Consider the following 18,926-nt stretch of genomic DNA (forward strand, 5'->3'; position numbering starts at 1 on the left):
ATAAAGATTAGATCAGAAGCAAATGAAATAGAAACAAAGAAAACAATAGCAAAGGTCAATAAAACTAAAAGGTGGTTCTTTGGGAAGATATACAAAATTGATAAACCTTTAGCCAGACTCATCAAGAAAAATAGGGAGAGGATTCAAATCAATAAATATAGAAATGAAAAAGAAGTTACAACAGAGTCCGCAGAAATACAAAGCATCCTAAGAGACTACTACAAGCAACTCTATGCCAATAAAATGGACAACCTGGAAGAAATGGACAAATTTTTAGAAAGGTATAACCTTCCAACACTGAATCAGGAAGAAATAGAAAATATGAACTGACCAATTACAAGTAATGAAACTGAAACTGTGACCTAAAAATCTTCCAACGAAGTCCAGGACCAGATGGCTTCACAGGTGAATTCTATCAAACATTTAGAAAAGAGCTAACACACAACCTTCTCAAATGCTTCTAAAAAATTGCAGAGGAAAGAACACTCCCATACCATTCTATGAGGCCACCATCACCCTGATACCAAAACCAGACAAAGATACTACAAAAAAGAAAGAAAATTACAGACCAATATCACTGATGAACAAAGATGCAAAAATCCTCAACAAAATACTAGCAAGCAGAATCTAATAACACATTAAAAGGATCATACACCATGATCAAGTGGGATTTATTCCAGGGTTGCAAGGATTCTTCAATATATGCAAATCAATCAGTGTGATACACCATATTAACAAATTGAAGAATAAAAACCATATGATCATCTCGATAGATGCAGAAAATGCTTTTGACAAAATTCAACACCCACTTATGATAAAAACTCTCCAGAAAGTGGGCATAGCGAGAACCTACCTCAACATACTAAAAGCCATATATGACAAACCCACAGCAAACATCATTCTCAATGGTGAAAAAATGAATGCATTTCCTTTAAGATAAGGAACAACACAGGATGTCCACTCTCGCCACTATTTTTCAACATAGTTTTGGAAGTCCTAGTCATGGCAATCAAAGAAGAAAAAGAAATAAAAGGAATACAAATTGGAAAAGAAGTAAAACTGTCACTGTTTGCAGGTGACATGATACTATACATGGAGAATCCTAAAGATGACAACAGGAAACTACTAGAGCTAATCAATGAATTTGGTAAAGTAGCAGGATACAAAATTAATGCACAGAAATCTCTTGCATTCCTATACACTAACATCAAACAATCAGAAAGAGAAATTAAGGAAACAATCCCATTCACCATTGCAACAAAAAGAATAAAATACCTAGGAACAAACCTACCTAAGGAGGTAAAAGACCTGTACTCAGAAAACTATAAGATATTGATGAAAGAAATCAAAGATGATACAAACAGATGGAGAGATATACCATGTTCTTGGATTGGAAGAATCAATATTGTGAAAATGACTATACTACCCAAAGCAATCTACAGATTCAATGTAATCCCTATCAAACTACCAATGGTATTTTTCACAAAACTAGAACAAAGAATCTTAAAATTTCTATGGAGACACAAAAGACTCTGAATAGCCAAAGCAACCTTGAGGGTAAAAAACAGAGCTGGAAGAATCAGACTCCCTGACTTTAGACTATACTACAAAGATAAGTCATCATGACAATATGGTACCAGCATAAAAACAGAAATATAGATCAATGGAACAGGATAGAAAGTCCAGAGATAAACCTATGCACCTTTGGTCAACTAATCTATGACAAAGGAGGCAAGGACATACAATGGAGAAAGACAGTCTCTTCAATAAGTGGTGATGGAAAACTGGACAGCTACACGTAAAAGAATGAAATTTGAACACTCCTTAACACCATACACAAAAATAAACTCAAAATGGATTAAACACCTAAATGTAAGACTGGATACTATTAAACTCTTAGAGGAAAACATAGGAAGAACACTCCTTGACATAAATCACAGCAAGATCCTTTTTGACCCACCTCCTAGGGTAATGGAAATAAAAACAAAAATAAACAAATGGGACCTAATGAAACTTAAAAGCTTTTGCACAGCAAAGGAAACTATAAACAAGACGAAAAGACAACCAACAGAATGGGAGAAATTATTTGCAAACGAATCAACGGACAAAGGATTAACCTCCTAAATGTATAAACAGCTGATGCAGCTCAATATTAAAAAAACAAACAACCTAATCAAAAAATGGGCAGAAGACCTAAACAGACATTTCTCCAAAGAAGACATACAGATGACCAAGAGACACATGAAAATCAGCTCAACATCACTAATTATTAGAGAAATGCAAATCAAAACTACAATGAGGTATCACCTGACACCAGTTAGAATGGGCATCATCAGAAAATCTACAAACAACAAATGCTGGAGAGGGTGTGGAGAAAAGGGAACCCTCTTGCACTGTTGGTGGGAATGTAAATTGATACAGCCACTATGGAGAACAGTATGGAGGTTCCTTAAAAAACTAAAAATAGAATTACCGTATGATCCAGCAATCCCACTACTGGGCATATACCCTGAGAAAACCATAATTCACAAAGACACATGCACTCCAATGTTCATTGCAGGGCTGTTTACAATAGCTAGGTCATGGAAGCAATCTAAGCGCCCATCGACAGACGAATGGATAAAGAAGATGTAGTGCATATATACAATGGAATATTACTCAGCCATAAAAAGGAAAGATATTGGGTCATTTGTAGAGACGTGGATGGACCTAGAGACTGTCATACAGAGTGCAGGAAGTCAGAAAAACAAATATCGTATATTAACGCATATATGTGGAACCTAGAAAAATGGTACAGATGAACCGGTTTGCAGGGCAGAAACTGAGACACAGATGTAGAAAACAAATGTATGGACACCAAGGGGGCAAAGCGGTGGGTGGTGGGGGCGGGGGTGGGGGTGTGATGAATTGGGAGGTTGGGATTGACATGTATACACTGAGGTGTATAAAATTGATGACTAATAAGAACCTGCTGTATAAAAACAATAAATAAAATTCAATAAATACCAAAAGCAAAAAAAAAAGGTTGTGTCTGCTTTGATTAAATCATTCATGTGACAAACTGAAATACTTCCTCCCTGACTTTCTGGAGCAAGAAAGGTGGATTTTGTCTTTGTTGAAAAATGAGGAAATGACAAATTAATTTCGCCTATACTTTTTATTTCAGGGCAGCCCTTAAAGTACTGTTTATGATAAAACCTAGACTCTCTGCTAAGGAAAACAAACACCAGCACCACTCAGCTATCCAAAGTGAAGAAGTGCTAGGTAACCATAATTTGACTCTTCCTTTAACTCCCAGGGGACGTTGCCATTTGAATATGATCTTTATTTCAGAATGAAGCATTGATATAGAGACAGGTAAAATTTTTTAACATCTTTTTAATTCTTCAATCAGTGAGGACAATATTTTGCTGTTTATGGGTACAAAACAGCCCTGTCCTAGGTATACAAGGGTATACATAAGTCTGTAACATTATTAGCTACAGTGAAATTACTAGACAGCACAGCAAAGTTGGATTAACTAAAGATATAATAAGAAAATGCTTTGAAATAACATGAAGTCAATGGACATTTGACTGTACAATTTACTCTTTCAAAATATAAACGTGTGTCAGCTTATGTGTGTGAATTACACTCAGTCTCAACACAGCCATGTGTCTAGGAATGTGTAAACAACTCATAAGCCATTCTCTAAGGGGTGCAGTGAAAACTTCCAAAAGTGCCCCAGGTGTTTGTTCAGAGATAAGGGATAAACTTTAAGGCATTCTTCCAAGTGAATGTAAACTTTTCTGAAGTGGCCTTTCCAGTAAGGTATTACTGTCGTAGATACACTGTACTTTAATTTATAGTGCTGTTGGATATTTTTAGTAGCACATCATCACACTAATTGTCACTTTTAAAAAATCAGCTTAAAAATCCTGCAATTATAAAAAATGTCTGGGGTGTTGTTATTCTGTACACATTAGGCAGGCACTTTCTGTTGACTTAACTGTAAATCCTATTTTCTTCTAATAATTTTTATCTTTAGCTAGAATTGTATTGCTAGTATTGTGTTCTAAATACCATGTTCACATATTGAGAAACAATGATTTGCCTACAATTTGTCTAATTTAAATCTGAGTTGATAATTTCTTTTAATAGGTCATTTTCTACAGAAGCATTCAAAATAAATAGTGCTACTCTTTGAGCATGTTTCAACATGATGACGTCTTTCTATTTGTTATGTCTTTTTCCAAAGTAATTTTCAGAGCATGTGAACTAAACTGACTACTGGAGATGTGGATACAGGCCATTATGAGAGTCCCCTTGTAGTGACCAACTAGTTTCATTTAATTTCCTTCTTTCCCTTATAATTGGCAGAGACCACCAGGTAATTATCTGGATTCATGTCCTTGAGGGTTGGAGATTTGCTCTGGATGGGGGATGTCTTGCCATCCACACGGGAGATCTGCAGCATCCGGCAGGGGTCGTGTTTCAACAAATACCCTGCAAAAGTTTCCCAACCTCCTCCCACACGGACCATGACATGCTTGTTGTGCAGCATCTGGAATGAAAAGAGAGCAAAAGAGTTAAATTCTGAGAATTCTTGCAGTATCTCAAATCAGCTTCCAGCTCTAGCGTTATTGTTTTCTGTTTTGTTTTTCAAGCCCCTATTGTCCTTCCACTTCTTGCACAGTGTCTGAGTTAGCATACAGTTTATGAGAGAAGCTTTGTTTTTCCCATGCAAGTGGATCTTGCATGGTACATATCCCCAGGATCCTGCTTTGCCCTGCTGTGGGAATCAGGGTGTAGGTACAATCCCTTGCTTGGTTCAGCGAGTCTAGAGGCTCCTTGCTGACACTGACACCTGATTTTGCGTCACAGCCTCATCATTGCCCAATTTCCTGCTTGCTGCCTCAGATCAGAGCTCTGTTCTCCCCACTGGGTTATTCCCCTCTGAACCAGGACTTAAAAGACCATGGAAATGCCTGCTATGGAATATAGCTTTTTTTAATTGAAGTATAGTTGATTTACAATATTGTTAGTTTCAGGTGTGCAGCAAAGTGATTCGTTTATACATATATATGTACATATATTCTTCTCTTTTCAATTCTATCCCATTATAGTTTATTACAAGATACTGAGTGTAGTCCCTGTGCTATACAGTAAATCCTTGTTGTTTATCTATTTTTGGAATATAAAGTTAATAATCACACAAATACTCAATGCAAAATAGAATTGAAAATGCACTCAGAAAAATTGAAATCTTCCCTAGTCACTGTCTGAGGCTTTCAAGGAAAGATATTATGGAATGGCCAAACATTTATGTTGTCTTTACTCTCATTCTTCTTAATTACGATAGAATACTTCTTTAGAAACAAAACAAAAACAAAAAAAACAAAACCCTTACCTTCAGGGCCATGAACCATCTAGAGCTCCAGGGTTAACAAGGCTACAGATTGAAAAGGTGAAGAATATGTGGTTCTTTCTACCTAGTAAAAACATGTCCGAGTTGTGGAGGATTGGCACAGGGAGCCAAAGATTTGATCTTGGCTTCTTTCAAATATCACAAAATGTAAGAATAAGGGGGAATGTTGCACCTTCACCAAAGACCTCTCCCCTGCCCGAAATACGATGAACACAGAGTGGCAATGTAATCTTGGGAAGGGAATATAGGTTTGGGAGGGGTTTGGTAAGTACTTTTCATGGTAGAGCCTATGAAATCTCTCTGAATTTCTCTCACTCTGTGTTACCTTCAGATCTGGATTTTTTTGACTCCTATCCAGTGGGGGAAGACTTTGCCCTTAGCTGTTGAGATTCTGATGAAAGTTTTGGATTCTCTTTCTGTATGCCTGTACCCACAAAATATTGCATATATATTTAGGGCTTTCACAGACTCCCCAAAATCCATCCATAGGCTCAAGGCATGAAATCCTGAAACATGGGGTTGACATAAGGCAGTTTTCAAAATCAAATATCGTGGAAAGTAATAAAAATGTGCTGAATAACAATAATTAAAACTATTAGACTCATGAGAATTAAGTGTAACTATACTGGTAATTCTCACTTAGAATATTAGAATTTTAGAATAGAAAGGATCTGGGGAAACATTTTCTAACAAGAAGGCTTCAAACTTATTTTAGCACCAGCATCTACTCATTAAATAAAATCTCAGTGGGAACCCATGAAATATAAAGCATATAAGAGGAGTCAGGATTTAGCTTATAACCATTCTGCCTCCCCAGGTCCGCCAGTGGTCCCATGTTCCTGTTGTTTAGGATGGAGATACCGAGGCCCAGATCTTTAATGTGATTTCCTGACTCCCAGTCTAGTACTCTTCCCACAACGGTTCCGCCTTATAAAATCCATCAAGGCTTTTATAATTTTACGGGCCTATTTTCATTGCCACAAGTTCCTGGGTGTGCCTCTACTTCCTGTTTTCAAAACTTGGGAGTTACTGGTAAAAAAACTGCAAAGGCCAGGGTCAAAATAGCACTTTGACCCTTTCTCCCATTGTTCCAAGAGCACTGCTTTTGCCTATTGTTGAAGTTCTGGTACCTCCTAGCCCTGTAAATTACATTTAAGAATTGTCTCTAAACGTCCTTGGTATGAATGTCCCTGGCAGAATGCCCAAGTTCACTTGACTGTAAGCAGGCTGTTTCAACCAGAAAGAACCGCCAGCCAGAAGAGTCTTTAAACAATTAGTGAACTCTGGGAAACAGTGACAGAAATGCTTTTCAGCCTGGAGTATATGATCATGAAGGTAAAAACTCTGCTTGCGGATTCTTTAATGAATCCATAGGACAATGCAAAGTGGATTCAACATGAGACAGAGTCATTCTGAATGTGAGTAACATAGGAATTAAATTTCTGCTCATCTCGTCTTCCAGAATCTTCCTATAGCTAATCAGCAACGTATAACTTCCCAAAGAAAGCCAATGGTCAAACTGGACAAGTTTCAAGCATGGGATTAAGGTATCAGAGCTACAGGTATTCCTATAGCCTGATTGTAGAGATTTAAATTCCATGCCTTTTCTTAGAACATGCTCAGTCTCAAGAAAAAAAAAGGAAGAAACGAATGCCAACCTCATGTCCATAAACAAAATCCCTATTGTTTAACCTAAAAGCAAATCAACCTGCTATAAACTAAATTGCTCTCAACCCTTCCTTCCCTTCACAGCATTTACGTGTCAAACTCCAACCTTGGATTAAGTGTATAATCTTCTTCCTAAATCAGGGCTGAGCTGCTGAGCTCTTCGGGAAGAACTCCTTCCACCTCAGAGATTAGTGACATTAGACCAAGTGCAATTAACTGAGCCTTTTATTTTTTGTTTCGGTCAGTCCCATTTCTTTTTCCTCTCTATTATTCTCAAGTACACCACCCATTTCATCCTCATCAGTCTACCATGACTTCATCTTTGTCAGGCATGGCTTCCTCTCTCTTGGTACCTCCACCGCTAATTCACTCCAACCTACATTTATCCTTTACCCTGCCTTTCTTGTCACATAAATAAGTCCTTCTGTTCAAGGTCAAGTCCTCCCCCCCCACCCCCGCCCCGTCCTAATCCCCATTTCCGCTCATGAAGAACCCAGCTACATCAAACATCTCATCCCTCTTCTCTCTCTTTCCAATTTAGTGTATAATGGTCCTTACCCTTTAGGAAATAAACGTATCCAAGCCCCTCCCACTCTTGTGCAAAGAAAACTCTTCTTTCATCCCAGTCTACTTTGCTTTCATACCTTCTCCTTACACCTGAGCTTCCTGACAGTTAAGTTTACACTCAACGTTTTCACTTCTAATTTCCTATTTACTGTCCAACCAACAGTAGGCATTGCTTCTGCTTAACTGACTGCATGAGAAAGAAAACCAGATGACTTCTAGAATTATCAAATCCAGTGGACTGTCCCTAATCCTTGTCTTCTTTGATCATTCAATAAGGTATCTGATAGTACTGACACTCCTTCCTTGAAACTCCCTACTCTTTTACTCTCCATGACAAGACTCTCTTTCCTGGATGTCCTGATACCTACCTGAGGGTTCTCTCTCTGCTTCCTTCACAAGTTGTATTTCTTCTACTTATTTTTAAGTTTTGCTTTTCCAGAGGATTCTGAAGTTATCTGTCCTTTCTCTACTGCTTTTCTCAGTCTAACCACTCTCTATTTGCAACCTCATGGTTTTCACTGCCATCTACTTTTGCGTCCCCAAACTATAACTCTAGCCCTTGTTTCTTCCTGGAGCTTCCAAATGCAAAGGCAACCTGCCCTTTTCCTTCCACTAGGGCCCCACAGGTCTTTCATCATAGGGTTGGTGACATGAGCAACCTCCGTACCTAGTCAGATACCAAAAACATTCATTTCCCACTAAATGTTTCTCAGGATTTTTGCTACCATTGCCACTACTTAGTTCAGGAATTCATCTTTCCCTGGTCTATTGTAGAGGGCTCACTGCCTCCAGGCTTGCTGTGTCCAATCCATTTAGTAAACTGCCACCAAATGGAATTCCATAAGTGCAAGTATGATCGTGTCCTGCCTAAATACTCTCACGACCTCCCTCTCTCCTGTAGGGTGAGTCACTTTATTTGCATATGTTACTCTCCGTGACCACTCCTGCCAGCCTCATCCCTTCCCTGAGCCCTGGGACCCATGAATACTTGTAGTTCTATATTCCCAGATAACATACTCTTTCTTTCATGCTTTTTGCACATTTGCCCCTAAATGTGGAACGTCCTTTCTGTTCTTCCCTCCCTGCTCACCAGGACCATAAACATTTCCCCAATTCAAACATCACCTCCACCTGAAAAAATCTTCCAGGGTCATACCCCTCATGGATAAGGGAATCCTTCCTTGACATGTGCTGTTTAGTTTACACATGATTTCACTGCTTTGCTCATTCTACCGAATTGTAACTATTAATTTACCTGTATGCCCCTTTTAATAATATGGAGCTCTCTGAAAAGAGTGATGATGTACCTCTCATGTTTGGACTCTCACATATGTGATCTCAGAACAGTGTCAATAGTGTAACCATATAGTACTCCTTTTCATGTATCTTTCCATACTACTTACTTTGCCTAATGTAAGATATCAGTATCAGTATTACTCCCATTTTATAGATAGTAAAACTGATACTCTTAGAAGAACTGATGCTCTTAAACAACTTGTGCAAGATCACACAACAAATCAGTGGCAGAACTGGGACAAGAATCCTTTTGTTTTTGTCTATTATACCATATCCACTTATTCTGTAAAGCTCCTAGATTTAGATTTTCATACCTGCTTAGTTACTTACAAGTGATAATTTAGCACAGCCAAGGAATTATCAATGTCAGGAATAGTTATAAGTTGCTTAAGCAGATTAAATGCTCACATAAAATGATTTATAGTTTTATGTCCTAATAAACTTTAAATAAATATTGCATTTAATTTAAGAAGGTTATCCTCTAAGTGGCCCTAATTATTTCAGAAATAAATATGTGTCAAGTACAGGTAATACAATAAAATATATTTATAGGTATCTGTTGGCATAAGGAGAGCTGGGCTTTGATTCTCTGTTCAGTGTGCATTTTACAGTTCCTTTATTTTTAATGCTTCACAATGTTGAACAATTTTGTGTTCTCCATTCCAAAAGATAACTCGTTTTGGCTAATAGGGCTAATATACATGTGAATTGAGTATTCAGTGTAGTTTTCTATGTTGTTTGTTGCATTTTTCTCTTTTTTAAATATCTTTACTGGAGTATAATTGCTTTACAATGTTGTGTTAGTTTCTGCTGCACAACAAAGTGAATCAGCTATGTGTATACATATATCCCCATCTCCCCTCCGTCTTGAGCCTCCCTCCCACCCTCCCTATCCCACCTGTCTAGGTCATCACAAAGCATCAAGCTGACCTCCCTGTGCTAGTTGCACTTCTCTTGAGTAAAGAAAAATAAGTTAGAGTTGCTACAAATATTCCCCAACACTGCACATTGCAAAGCAGTAGTTTTTGCATATTAGGCTTATTCTAACATTGCTATTTTCTACAGTTGACCTCATTCCTCACCATGCCCCTGATTCTAACAAAGGGAAAAAGATTCTTTACCAATTTAGCAACATTTCTCAATGCTGAAGGGGAAAAGAACAAAATAACAAAAATCTTGTCTCAACATTTCTCCCAAAGGCCTTAATGAAGTTTCATAAGCAGATCTGGGTTATTGTAAACGTTTTTTTTTTGATGTCTATGAGTGACATACATACTTTGCCCAGGGAAAAGAATCAGTAGGTCTCAAAGTTATGTTTTTTAATAATTTCTTCTAATAATGGGAAAAAGAACTCCCATTCTTACCAAGGGCATTTTGATTTCTGCCTTTGTTCTATTATGATATTTAACTACGTGTTGTTTTCTTAGTAGGTCTCTTCTCTTGTGCCAGCAAAAGGGAAACTTTTTTCTTAGTTGACACAGAGTCATAATATTAGAGCACCTACTATGTGCCAGATAATCTACAAATATGCCTTCTTGAATTAAGGAGGATAAAAAAATTGAGGTCATTGGCAATGCTGTCATTTCACAGATGTACAAACTGGCAGACACAGGGTCACACAGGGGGTTCCCAGAGCCAGGCTAGAAATCACACCTCCTTTACTCCCAATCTAGTACATGGCCTTACAATTGAACAGCTATACTCTTCCAAAAATTATTATTCTAAAAATGAATCCAATCTTGAAAGGTGGATGAATCACTTAATATATTGACCCAGTAGTGGTTTATAACATGTCAGATAAGTCTTTTGATTTACTGGATTCAGTGCACATCTTGTCAGGCTACACTATGTTTACCTAAAGCCCACTTTCTAGTACCACCTTTCAATCTTATTTTCCTAACATAGTAAGGTAACAAACTATCCCATAAACAACAAATTCTGTAACTCATCCAGATACTTAATTTAAAGAAACAAATGGGTTGAAAGGAAATAAGTTAATTCTCTTATATCAACTTACAACATAATGGAAAATCCAAAACGTTGTAGAAATGATTAATCAATAGCTTCCTACAAATTCTGAGATCACTGCGGTATCAGGGGGTCTAATGGTCTGGCTCTTATGATGTGTGATAACAGGACTTCAGAAAGAAGATTTTTTTTCCTTTCTAATTATTGGAGAGACAGACTGCAATCACATTATGTGCAGTTGTTAAGAACTTAAAGCAAGAAAAAATATGTATTTTTCTTCTTCTTGGGCACATTAATCAGAATTACGTCGACTCACTTTTTGTTGACAAGGCAGAGCTGATATTTATGTATGGATCACAGAAAATCATATGTTTTACTAAATGAAAAAAATGGTCACATAAGAGAGCCAGGAAATATTATGGATTTACTGGTAATGTATTTGGTTTTTAAGGTGACCAGGTTGTATAAATTTATATTATACAAACAAAAAACAAGCAAAATACCACCAACAAAAATAACTAACTAACAGGAAATGTCTTTTAGGTATGCAGAATTTAAGGTTAAATGCTTTAGGTCCATATTTGATAGCTTTATTTTATTAATTCCCCAGTACAGATCTGCTTGCATGTTCACATCTGTCCTAAATCATAATTCCTATGAAATGCTTCAGGTGTCGCCACCTTCTCAGCAAAACACTGACACATCTCTTTCATTCTGATTTGAGTCTTTTGCCGGTGAACTTGAAAATGCAGAGAAGCAGGAGTGTCTCTCTAGTGCTCTGAATACAAATGTCATTAGACCCAGAGGATGTGAAAGCTTTCCAGCAGGATGCCCTCATCATCCCTCACACTTCACTAATCCACCCTCCACTCCAGTGCCAGAGTGATCTTTGAAAAAGGAAAATCTGATCAGGCTACTGCCTTGCAGTGGACCTGTGAGTGGTTCTCCATTGTCTGCAGTGTTCCTCAGCCATTTTTAGTTCCAGTCCATCTGAGGAATATGACTCTTTCTCATCAGAACAAAAGCCCATGGCAAAGATTCTGGGAAAGCAAGGGTGTGAGCGTGCGAGCATGCATGGGTATGTGTGCTTGTGCGTGTAGGGATGGGGCAGGATCTGCATCTCTAGGGTGGGCAGAAGAACACATAATTTGAGGAAGCAATTTGCCAGTGTTTCTGATATCCCTTCCCCTACCTCTGCCCCTCTCCTGTCCCCATGAGAACAACCACCCGGAGAAACCAAGCACTTCACAGTCCAGTTCCTTTCCCACCTTCTTTCTCATTATGCCTTAATGATCACATACTGTTGTGCAGGTTGCACACTGCACAACTATGCGCTATACTGTGGCCCTACCTTTCTGTACCCATGACCACCTTCCAAATTATTTACCCAACAAATATTCTGAACTCCTTAGAATCCCATGAAAGTTTCATCCCTTTCTACATGCAGAGAATTGTTCCACATTCACCAGGTGAATTAAAGTGAGTCTCTTCCATTGGCCATTCAACAAATATTTGTTGAGTGCCAGACAAGGTTATTCCTTGCTAAATTTTATGCCCTGAGGGCGTAGGGCAGTGAAAAGTACATAATAGGCACTCAATAAATGCTCGTTAAATGGATGAATGAACAATGTTAACACCTACTAATGCTCCACCCAGGCATCACTGCCTTTATGGAATATTTTTGCACTCTCTGACATTTAGATTACCTTCTTTGGACCTTGAGATTTTCCTGCACAGACCTCAAGCAAAGCACCTACAATACTTTGTTGCCTTATTTCTTGTCCATCTTTCTGACCTCTCTAAAGGGTACCTGGCAACTATTACCATATGTGCTATGTAAAACATCACATATGGAAAGATAAGAAAAAAGAAAAGATGAAATGCTTTGTCTTTAGAAGGAAGAGTCTAAGAAAAACAAAACCAGGATGTGAATGATAACCCACATCAAACATTGTTTAAAGAATTCCTTTGAGAGAGACAGATTTTGGGTCAGAGAAGGAAGCTTTAACAGGGATCATATTTAAAAGGGGGAGATTGTATTGAGAATCAATAGAGCAATGGACAGAAGAGAGAGAAAGGAGAAGGGGAAAGAAGGAGAGAAGAAGAAAGCGTCCTGAATGAATCCAAAAGTAAGTATATTATTCTCTTTGTTATCTCCCTTCACAAATTCTCATAACACCAGGAATGCATATTTTTAAAAATATAGTTCACTATAGTAACAAATCACTTGATAAAAATTTCAACCCCTCCTCTTTCTCTTTCAATGCTTAAGTGTTTGGGGCCACTCTCATTAAGCCCTTCCCCACTTAACTGACCACAGTGGCTCATATTTCTGCCCAATCTGTGAACTGCTCTCCACCTGAGCCATCCTTCTAAGAGGCAACCATCTCTGACACGGACTGAGGAGAGGAGACAACCCACCTAAATTTAGATCAGTTGGCTTCCTGGGACATCATATGTTTCCAACCCTGCTCTCTGTATGCTTTTACAAGCCCTCATAACTTGAGTGAAAATATTGTTTTTAGAATGCAGTCATCCAGAGAAAGAGTGTTAAATTAATTTATAGGACAACAGACTCTGTCATCATCTAATGTTATATTGAAATGGCATATGCTGAAAATTGGGCAACTGGGAATTCAGCTCTCTGCCTAAGGTACCCTGACACCTGGAGGAGTAAGATGGCAGGTGTTCAATCCCTAGTTGAAAGGCTGAAACCTGCATTTTCAAGATACGTGTTGAGGTCGCCTGTGAATAGGGCAGCGGAGGCTCTGTTAACCACAGGTGACATAGGAAGGCTCCTTTTTGTCAAAGGTTGGGGATTCATCTCAACATCTCTAGCTACTTGAAATTATAAACGGTTAAATACTACCCAAATAAACAAGCTTCTGGAATTATTGTTTACAAAGAATTTTTCATGTTTATTGTCTCATTTTTATCTACCTAACCATCCTTTTGTTTATTACGCCCTTTTCCTAAATAACGCTGCAGAGATTTGAACTACAGTCACCAGAGCAGAAGCTACCATCTGTTTTGTCTTTACCAGACTGCCTAGGTATGGTTAACACTAACTAGCTGTACAACCCTAAGACATTTATTGAATCTCTCTGTGCTTCAGTTTCTCATCTGTAAAATGATTATAGAGTTTTTTGGATAAAGATATTAATATGAGCAAGCATTTAGCCACGTTGCCTGGGGCATGATACTCAATAGCAACCTGCCGTTATCATAATTATTATTAAAAGAATAATACTGTTATTGTGATAATGATGATAAGCTTCTTATGGATTTTATTTCAGTTACTTCTTGTAGTAACTCTAAGTGGCTTGCATTATTATCGACATTTACAGATGACAAAACGATAGCTCAGAAAGGTGAAGTAAATTGCCCAAAGTCACTTAGCTAGGAAGTGACAAAGTTTAGATTTGAACTTGAGTTTCTCTGACCTCGAAGGCAAGACTCAGTACCCCTTAACTATACATTCTAAAGGGGCTTCACCAGGAGTCATGGTTGCCTGAGTTCTTACCTAGACTCTTCCCACGGACAAACCTCTTTTCTTTAGGAATAGGTGTTGTCAATTTATGATGTCTCCATTTATGATCCTATCGCCCAGCTCTCAATGTACCCAGACCCAGAACATAAAGGAACTTAATACATGCTTGGAAGGATTTGTTTAAATTTGAACCTGATTGTTTAACCCATACAAGAATACTGAAAATTAGGTATACCCAGAGTGCTTTGCCCTGGGCCCCATACTCTGAAAGGAAACTGTAGAGCAGAAATCTCTGACAGCCTGCAAAATACTTTCACTTAAATCATTTCATTTTGTTATCACACCTGCTCAGTGGTTTGGCAGGTTAATATTTGTTCCCATTGCACAAATGGGGAAAAAGAGGTTAGGTGGGTAGCTCATGGACACACAGCAAGAACACAGACCTAGTCTCCTGATTCCCAGTTTTGTGACTTGTTGTCTTCAGTAATAAATCACAGCAGGGGGAATGTAATCCTCGAACCCTCATTTGAAGGGTGAACTGTTGCAGTGTCCTAATGATGAGAGCCAATCCTCCAGAATGAGCAGGGCCTTGAATCAGAAACCTTCTGGCTATTGAGGCTGGCCAGAAAAATATTCCTGGCCTGCTTTTGTTGTTTCCCTCTGGAGGGGTAAAAAGTTTAATTCCCAGGCTCAATGTAGACAAATGACTCTCAGTAGCTTCTTTCTGGAAGCAAACATGAGAAGAGCAGCTAGCAGACGGATGTAACCATTGACTGGTAAAAAGTTCCCTTTGCATCTGCCTTGAAATATGTGCAGGAGCCCTTACTGCCAACTGTCTGTCAGTTCTCATCTCCTCGTTATGTAAGGTCTCCATTTTCCCAGTTCTGCACCAAAGGAAATGAAGAAGCCTTAGCCGCAATCTAATTACCAGTCCATGGCAACATTTCAGACGGGGAAGGCAAAGTTACCATAAATATTTAATAGAATACTCAGCATAGTGAAAGCAGCGAGCTGGAAAATGATGGTGCCGGAAAGGGAACACTTGTCTAGAGGAAGGATTTGTAGCTGGTATACACCCAACAGAAACTAGAATTCATCTACCCCAAAGATGCAACATCTATTCAGGAAGGGGAGCTGAGCTCCAAGAGGCAATGAAAGCCCAACCCTTCCACTAATCAAACAGGGCCATGTTTGTCTGACTCAATCTGAACTCCATTCTCTTCTACGTACTGATAACAAAACCCAACAGACTGGAATCAGTACTGGGAGAGCCAAAGGTTAACATTGCCAAAGGTGGCAATTCAGGTCCTGAAAAGTAACAACAGTGTCTGGAATCCAGACGCTGGAAAAATTACTGCTTTGCCCCTGTTTTTAATGTATCTTTAGTATATTGGTAGACCCATTAAAGTGGAAAACCAAGTATTACTAAATATATTCAGAACTTTTATATTGACAAAATATTTGAAAACCTGAGTCTCCTTTTTCTCAAAGCCCCATTCAAATGAAAGGCAAGGAATAAAGATGTTATGAAGCTACCAGGGCAAAGAGAAATTAAGAGGATATAACAGTAGACAAAAAAGGTCAAGCACAGTTTTAGAAGATGGAAAAAAGATAAATGAGTCATAACTGACTGAGGGTAGAGAGAGCTGAAACTAAAAACTTGAGATGACAGCTGACAAAGTGAAGCAAGTCAGATCAGGCCTTGAAACTATAGGAAACTCAGGTTTTAAAGTCGTCAGGTACTTCCATCAGGTAAGGAGAGAAATATAGCTGAAAAAAAAGAGAAATGGCTGAAAATCAGTATAAGGATCAGTTAGCCCCCAGATTTTTACTGCACCCCACTCCAGAGTTGCTATGCCTGTGACTATCTCCATGGTACCAATGACCACATCATCACAGCAGGAGACTGAAGGTTTCTCTTTGTAGAAATTGAATCAGAGATGCTCCAGACTAGGGCTCAGGAACAGGATGAAAAGATGGACAGATACACGATAAAGCAAGTCCAGCAAAGTGTTCATTGTAGAACCAGATGGTAGTTCTATGCGTATTGACTTCTCTTTGAAATATTTTCACAATAAAGTGTTAGAGGAAAAATTCATCCCAAATCCGAATCCAATCTGTTCTCACCGTCTCCACTGCTATCTCCCTCATCCCAAGGTTCCTTCGTCTCACTTGGATTTACCACAATAACCTCCCAACTGTTTTTCCTGCTCCTGTTCTGCCCCTCGGTACACTCTCAACAGAGAAACTAGAGGGATCTTGTTCAAACAGAAGTTACCTTGGGTCACAGCTCCACTCAAGACACTGCCTGGCTTCCCATTTCACCGGGAACACACTACAGGGTCCTTCCAACAGCCTCCAAGTTCCTCCGTGACCTGAACTCCTGTTACTTCTCTGACTTTATGTGCTACCACGGGGCCCTTCATATGCTCTGATGCAGCCACATTGGCCTCCTTGCTATTTCTCAGACACTCCAGGGCTACTCCAGGCGCATTCTTGACCTGGTGTTCCTTCTGTCTAGAAAACATTTCCCCTAGACAACTGGAGAGCTAACTCTGCACCTCTTTCATGCCCTTGCTAATCTCTCATCTCCTCAGTAAGCTGACCTTAACGACTCTTAAAACTGCAGTCTCTGCTCCCGGCACTCCCAGCCTACCTTACCCTGCTCTACTTTTCCTTTCCCACTCCAACACAAAACTTATCACTTCTAGCAAGCTCTATAATTTACATATTTATTATATTTATGGTTTAGACAGTAGAATCCGTCCCAACTAGGGTTGCCAGATTTATCATATAAAAATAGAGGGCACCCAGTTCAGTCTGAATTTCAAATAAGCAACAAACACTCTCTCAGTATAAGTATGTCCCCTGCAATATTTAAAACAAACTCATTCTAAAAGGTATCTGTTGTTTATCTGAAATTCAACTGTAATTGAGCATCCTGTATTTAATCTGACGACCCTACACACACACACGCACACTCACAGGAATATAAGGTCCTCAAGGGGGCCAGGGATCATCTGTTTTGTTCTCTGATATATCCTCAACTCCCAGAACACGGCATGTTTCAGAGTATATTCAGAGTTGAATAAATATATGTTGGGTGAATGAATGATTACATTTTCTCAGGTGCGCTCTAAGAATACAAGGGAGTAATCCCCAGAAGACACGTGATCCAGGAAATAGGGAATCCACCATCAAAGCAAGTTTAAAAAACATCAAAGCAAGTTTAAAAAAAAAGTCTCGGATGACACTGTGAGGCCAATCTGGGGGAGGAGGACACATGTGGAGAGGCCAGAAATGAAACCAACAGATGAACTGGTGCTACTGCCTGTGACATGGTCATTGTGATGGGCTTCACAGTTCTTTCAGGGGGATCTGATAGGGGTTCTTAGTCATACTGAGGACCAAAAACAAGACATTATTGACTTCAAGGAAAATAAAAATGGTTACAAAAAATAAAAGTAATCATGGCACACTACAATATTTACATGACCATTATAAAGTAAATACTGACTACAGTACTGATTTGACCAACATTGTGGTACCACCAATGATGCTCGGCAAATAGGAGGAAGGAAATTGTATGTGTGTTGGGGGGTTAGGCGGAAGCATCAGATTGCTAAATTGTCATCTTCCTGCTCTTGCTACCTTGGGTTTATAAGCAGACCACAGAAAACGTCTAAAATTTAGAAACTAAGGAAGAACAGCATGATTACATAACTTAGAAATTTGGAGACAAATGAAAGAAGAAACAGCTTCCAGAGGTGAAACTAGCTGCCTCTAGGGAAAATTTGGGAGAAGAAGAATGGAAAAGGGTAGAAAGGGAAGGGGCAGGTTTGCTGTTTTTGGACATAAATCTTACAGCACCACTTTATTAACTATATATATATATATATATATATATATATTTACAAAAATTAAAATTTAATTTAAAACCCTCAGTTCTGCTACTTAAAGAAACAAAACTAAAAGGGGAAAAATAGAATTTCTAAAACATCAACATAGAAAACATATTTTATTATCCACAAAATTATATTATTGCTATAAAAACTTTATTCTTCTTTTGCAAACTCGCTGGCAGGCTCTCATACACTTCACTATATAAGGATGCAACGTTACCTGAAATCACTACACATTTAATGATGAATCTTTTCTCCTCTTTGACATACTTCAGGAGTAGTAGATAATGGAAGAGTATTCAGACCTGAGTTCCAACCTGGCTACCTAATCTCAAATGTTTACTAACATTTTATTAAGACTTTTTGGTTTACAAAATCCTTTATACCACCATTTCGTTTGATCCTCTAGTGTTACTTTAAAAGTTATTTTCATATTATACATATTTGGATTTCTCCCAACATCAAACAAAAACATCACAATTTCCTCAGATAAGATGGCTACATGAACTTAGGAGGGCAAAGCTTTGCTACTTGCATTGTTTCCTTATAGTTTGTTTTATCCTCCCCTGTTCTTTCTGACTCTTGAACAATTATAAGTCTACAATTAAAGCCTTAGCATTTCTTTTCC

At 38.5% G+C, this 18,926-nt stretch overlaps 1 protein-coding gene across 6 annotated transcripts in view; it reads right to left on the reverse strand.

Annotated features, from left to right (window-relative positions):
• Positions 1-3,358: 3,358 nt before the first annotated feature.
• The window catches only part of GAS2 (growth arrest specific 2), a 127,160-nt gene continuing 111,592 nt past the window's right edge, over positions 3,359-18,926 (reverse strand). For 4 of the 6 annotated variants that reach the window (XM_027115166.1, XM_027115167.1, XM_027115170.1 and 1 more), the window contains one exon: positions 3,361-4,543. In XM_027115166.1, the coding sequence (XP_026970967.1) occupies positions 4,325-4,543 (219 nt within the window). In that variant the 3' untranslated portion in view covers positions 3,361-4,324. Of the gene's footprint in view, positions 4,544-18,926 lie in introns of all 6 variants that reach the window. The other 2 variants (XM_027115168.1, XR_003434507.1) reach the window with 2 other exon arrangements.

The sequence above is a fragment of the Aethalodelphis obliquidens genome, unplaced genomic scaffold (genome assembly GCF_003676395.1).
Source record: "Aethalodelphis obliquidens isolate GAN/ISIS:26980383/991018 unplaced genomic scaffold, ASM367639v1 scaffold14, whole genome shotgun sequence".
NCBI lineage: Eukaryota > Metazoa > Chordata > Mammalia > Artiodactyla > Delphinidae > Aethalodelphis > Aethalodelphis obliquidens.